This window comes from Acyrthosiphon pisum, chromosome X, assembly GCF_005508785.2.
Source record: "Acyrthosiphon pisum isolate AL4f chromosome X, pea_aphid_22Mar2018_4r6ur, whole genome shotgun sequence".
Taxonomy (NCBI): Eukaryota; Metazoa; Arthropoda; class Insecta; order Hemiptera; family Aphididae; genus Acyrthosiphon; species Acyrthosiphon pisum.
The window spans coordinates 19,365,984-19,371,087 of NC_042493.1; the positions used below are offsets into that span (position 1 = coordinate 19,365,984).

The 5,104-nt window shown below is 31.6% G+C and overlaps 1 protein-coding gene across 1 annotated transcript; it reads right to left on the bottom strand.

The window, feature by feature from the left end:
* Positions 1–1,789: 1,789 nt before the first annotated feature.
* LOC107884097 lies at positions 1,790–3,328 on the bottom strand. The gene is made up of 4 exons (XM_029485582.1): positions 2,625–3,328; positions 2,255–2,545; positions 1,975–2,193; positions 1,790–1,913 (listed from the first exon to the last, which is right to left on the bottom strand). Exons 2-4 carry the CDS (start codon positions 2,314–2,316, stop codon positions 1,811–1,813), a joined length of 384 nt encoding a protein of 127 aa, XP_029341442.1. The 5' UTR covers positions 2,317–2,545; positions 2,625–3,328; the 3' UTR covers positions 1,790–1,810.
* Positions 3,329–5,104: the final 1,776 nt, after the last annotated feature.

The following is a 5,104-nucleotide window of genomic DNA, read 5'->3' on the forward strand; positions in this document are numbered from 1 at the left end:
TAATTAGAACTAATTTTTATATTCTGTAGACTGTATACTAAACATGTAAATGTTTTAAAAACTTAACCAAATTACAAAATACGATTATTGAAAAAAAATTGTTATTATGATAGTTTTTTTTATTAATCTTTATAAAAATACTATAACATATCTTAGTCCGTGCCTCGTGGTCAAACTGATAATTGATAAGTAATTTATATGTGATAAACTATGAAGGTCTGTGTCACGGTCTTAGAAGATAATTATTATATACTATTATCTATATCTGTATTATCTATAAACCTTTGGTCCGTGTTGCTGTTGACCTCTACACTGTCGACGTTTTACACGCCAATTTTTGAATGGAGCATTATGTTATCATTAATTATTATTATTTGTTACCACGGACTAAGATATATGTTTATTACCTACTTGTTAGGTTATATTTTAATATTTATTGGAATAATGGAATCTCTATCATGCCTCTATGAAGTATCATGGTCTATGATTCTATGACTATTTTATACATAGAGCTTTAACTATATTATATTTGATTTTATAAAAGTGTTTTCGAGTATTGGCTGTAGGTATTGGCCATTGCACAACTCATGTATAACTTATTTCAGTTTTTAACCCACGTGATTTTTTTAAGTCAATGTTCAGTGTATTTTTACTAAATAACCATGAGTAAGTTTTTTGACATTTTCAAGAAAAAGAAAATAGTTACAACTGGTGACAATAATATACCAGTTGAAGAAGAAAATGAATCTCACTCAATTCTTACTGATGTTAGCGTTGGCCTAACATTTACTGCAAGTAACGATGATAATGAATTTTATAATTAATTTATTTTATTAAGAACAACTTGTGTTGTTAAAATTTGTTTTTATTTAATATTAATCAAGTTATAAATGTCTTATAATACATAGATAATTTATGAAACCTTTACTACTATAGTTATAATACTTAAATACAATGGTTATTTGTATTTGGTTTAATAAGTTCCTTTGAAAAAAAGGTTAATATTATATTTTTCTCCGTCATTATTTTAGTATCTGTTATACCATGCATCGGTATTGCCCCATTACAAATCGATTTTGCCCCAGTATCGGGACAAAACCTATATAAAATGTTAAAAATAGTTAATGGCTTGTTAAAAAATAAATATGAATGATACTCCACTGTATTGTAATTCAATATTGTAAACAATAAGTTACTTAATACAACTGTGCAAACAGATCACGTTTATTTTAAGATCCTGAATTATTATGAAAATATTCATTTTTTCAGACGGTTTTGCCCCGTGTTCCCCTATTTTTATGATTTTTCGTGTTATGTTTGTGTTTATGAATAACTTTTAAACACAATTTAATTTGTAATATCTGTATCTGTATAATAATATATATAATGTAATAAATAAATACCTGTTCGTTTATATGATATTATTAAACACTTATAATAATTCTATTAATCAGTTTTAGGTTTTCATCTGTGTACATTATTGTTTTTTTTTTTTTTTTTTAATAAAAAAAAATAGTATACATTTTCATACAGCTTTCTAGCCTTTATTATTAGATATTATTAGATAAAACTGTTGTGTGATTTCATAACATTTTGAGCACAAACGTTTGGTTGCGATGTCCTAATTTGGATGGATGGTCAATATCACCAATACCAAACTTGATATATATTAGCATACCTACCTATTTCACCATTTAAGTACACATACATTACACATATAATACACATTCATCTGATGTACCTTAGACATAGGCTAGAAACTAACATATGAATAAAAAACAAATTAATGGAAAAAAAAAATGGTTTTTATTCAGCTGAAAAATATAAAATAAATTAAATGTAAACACAATTTGGTATGCAGTGAAGTTTCCAATTGATTACGTACATTCTTCATAGCTGAAAGGCTGTGAGTCCTGCAAATTACATGATTGTTAAAATCAAATTACACAAACATTTTAAGGTAGCTTTACTTACATCATTGCTGACGTCAACGTTGGACACCATCCCAGCAAGCTGTTCAACGTTGACGCCAACATTGGGTGTTTCTTCCACCACCACCGCCTGCTCTTGACCCACCTCCATTTGGTCAACTTGAGGTGGTGATGGTGGAAGACTGACCAGCTCCTTGGTTGCGGCGTTTTCTTTAGGCTTACGGGCTTACGTACATTCTTCATAGCTGAAAGGCTGTGAGTCCTGCAAATTACATGATTGTTAAAATCAAAATACACAAACATTTTAAGCTAGCTTTACTTACATCATTGCTGACGTCAACGTTGGACACCATCCCAGCAAGCTGTTCAACGTTGACGCCAACATTGGGTGTTTCTTCCACCACCACCGCCTGCTCTTGACCCACCTCCATCTGGTCAACTTGAGGTGGTGATGGTGGAAGACTGACCAGCTCCTTGGTTGTGGCGTTTTCTTTAGGCTTACGGGGGGGCTGAAAAAATAATTATTATCAAAACAAGTGCTTTACAAATAATTACAATACACTCACCAAGACATTGCCGGGCAATGTGTCCATATCGGAAACACTTATAACAACCTGTAACAGAAAATGGACCATACATCTATTAGTAATAGCACTTAATCGGAAATCGTAGTTATAGTATAAATCTACTCACGTCTTTTGGACACCTTGCCCTTTTTGAAGGTGTGATTGTTTTGGTTTTGGTATACGGGTGCCGTAAACACCCGTACACCAGCACAGTTAAACGTTAACTGAACTGTTTGTTGGAATTTCATTCTACATTTCAAAAACAAAACAAATTTAAATTTAATATTTATCATTTTGCTTGAAGAGCCAATTACACCTGGCACGGCACTGATCATTTAAGCAAACCAGTCGTCGTTAAATACAAAAAAACCAACAAAAAAAACGAACCCCCCAAACATGAGATCGGTATAACTTATACACTATACCTACGTTCAACGAAACTGAGGTAGACACGTGATATAGCACAAACATCTTTTGGACAAACAATGTTAATAATAACACATACAAATCATACAAACCACCAAAAACAAAACTAAACCGGGACACGAGGCCTACAGTAATCATAGAGTACCTATACCATTGATTATATATAGTATAGATGTCTCACTGGCGGAATTTCACGCTACGCTCAAATGGATACGGCCGTTAAGCATCGCTGCAGTCGCGGCATTAGTTCTGGATAGAAACACTAGATAAGCGCTAGAAGTCTACTAGTTATAGATACGTTCGCTAGATCAGCGCTAGCTGTTAAAATCGTCCCGAATACTGCCGTTAGATGAGCGCTAGTTAGACGTTAGTTGTAGACAGTAGTGTTTACTACGTCCTGTGTATTCACTACTCTTGTGCTTGTCTCTGCTGTGGGGGTCGTGGGGCGCCTGGCCGTAGTTATTATGTATAATCAATGCTATAACTTATTCTTATATAACTATATAAGGGATAATGAATTATTTTTCGTTCATTCATGTTAGTATTAAAATGAATTGACCTATTATTAAATATTAATTTAATATTAATTATGGACGTAATATTGGACGATGACCAATAATCACGATAACTTGGTAATTTCTTCATAGCCATAACCATATTTATTCCGAAAAATATTTTTATTTCTTCAACAGAAGTAGGTTTATATGGTTTATTTTGCTGAGTAGCATATAAGTTTGTTTGAAAAACAATTAATTCAAATAAATCTTCCGGAAAAAGTTTTAAAAATATTTTCAAAGGAGTGATATCAACCATTTCTTTTATTTCATTACAAACACCTGATTGAGAATCATCAAACATTATATCTGGTAAAATAAAATTATTTTCTGTAGACCAAGTTGGTTCATCTATAGAGTTTATTGGACGTATAAGTACAGATTTATTTGGAACATGTATTTGTGAATAAGTTGAAATAGTTGATGTATCAATGCTAAATTGATCTATTTCGTCAACATTTGCATTTAATTTACGTCTTTTTATTAGTGAAGTGAAATTTAAGTTTGAAGAAGTAGATGGAGCGAAATCAATTTCATTTTTGTCAGAATTGTGTTCATCATTGTCGGAATGCAAATTAAAATCTGGGTCTTTATCTAAATCATCATGATCTTCATCAGAAGTCTCTAAATCTGACCCTGAAGGTATATCTTCAACTATCAAACATTTTTCAATTTCTCTTTTACTCAAACTTCTAGTATGTCGATACATTTCTAAAAAAATTAATAATATGTGTTCCTATACACTCCACGCAATTTACAAATTATAATAAAATAAAATGTAAAATAACTTACCAGAGTCCGGGAGAGTGAAATAAAGAAAATGTTTTAATAAAAATTAATAAATAAAAAAAATGTAATTTATAAAGTGTATAATAAAATTATATAAATGCAGACACTAACTGCGTGGTGGCTATTTCAGGCGACCACCAAAAATGACGATATTACACAAAAAGTAAAGTAATTAGGTCGATTAGACTGATAGACGGGCTTCTAAGAATGGCAAATAAAGATAATATTAAATACAGATAGTACGATAATGAATATTCTGGGAAAACCAACACAAATTAAATTCGACTAATCTATTTTTAGAAAATTTAAAATAACTAAAATATATTCAATATTAATAAATATTGATATATCCCATGCCATCTGTTGGTATATGAACTAACCAGCTATGGTGGTTAGCAACATCAACCACTAACTGGGAAAATAAGAAAAAATTATTTTTTGGTGGTTAGCTACATTAACCACCATGCAAAAAGGAAAAAAATTAAGTGGTCAGCTGTACTAACCACCATGCCGGAAAGAGTTAAGCCCCCCCACGGATGTAACCAGGTAGTCACCTATGTCACTTTGGATATTTGGTTGAGAGGGATGTGGCTGCTGATGTTCGTAAGTATTCGCTTTTGTTATCTTTGCGTAAGACTGATTGTTGTTATAAGTTATTACTTATAACAATTAACAGGTGGGACTGTGCTATTCTTAAAGTGGTTGTTAGATGTATTTATTATTATGTGATGTGGATGGGCAATTGTTGATATATGTGTTGTCTTTGATATCAGACAACTTTTGATTATACTCCATGCCACGAGAGAAGGAACCCGTTTCGCGCATGCAGACTGACGGC

Coding starts and splice junctions, on each gene's coding strand:
- LOC107884097 (XM_029485582.1), bottom strand. CDS start 2,316: ATGTTGGCGTCAACGTTGAACAGCTTGCTGGGATGGTGTCCAACGTTG. Junction 2,194..2,254: donor ACGTTGACGTCAGCAATGAT/GTAAGTAAAGCT, acceptor TGTAATTTGCAG/GACTCACAGCCTTTCAGCTA. Junction 1,914..1,974: donor ACGTTGACGTCAGCAATGAT/GTAAGTAAAGCT, acceptor TGTAATTTGCAG/GACTCACAGCCTTTCAGCTA.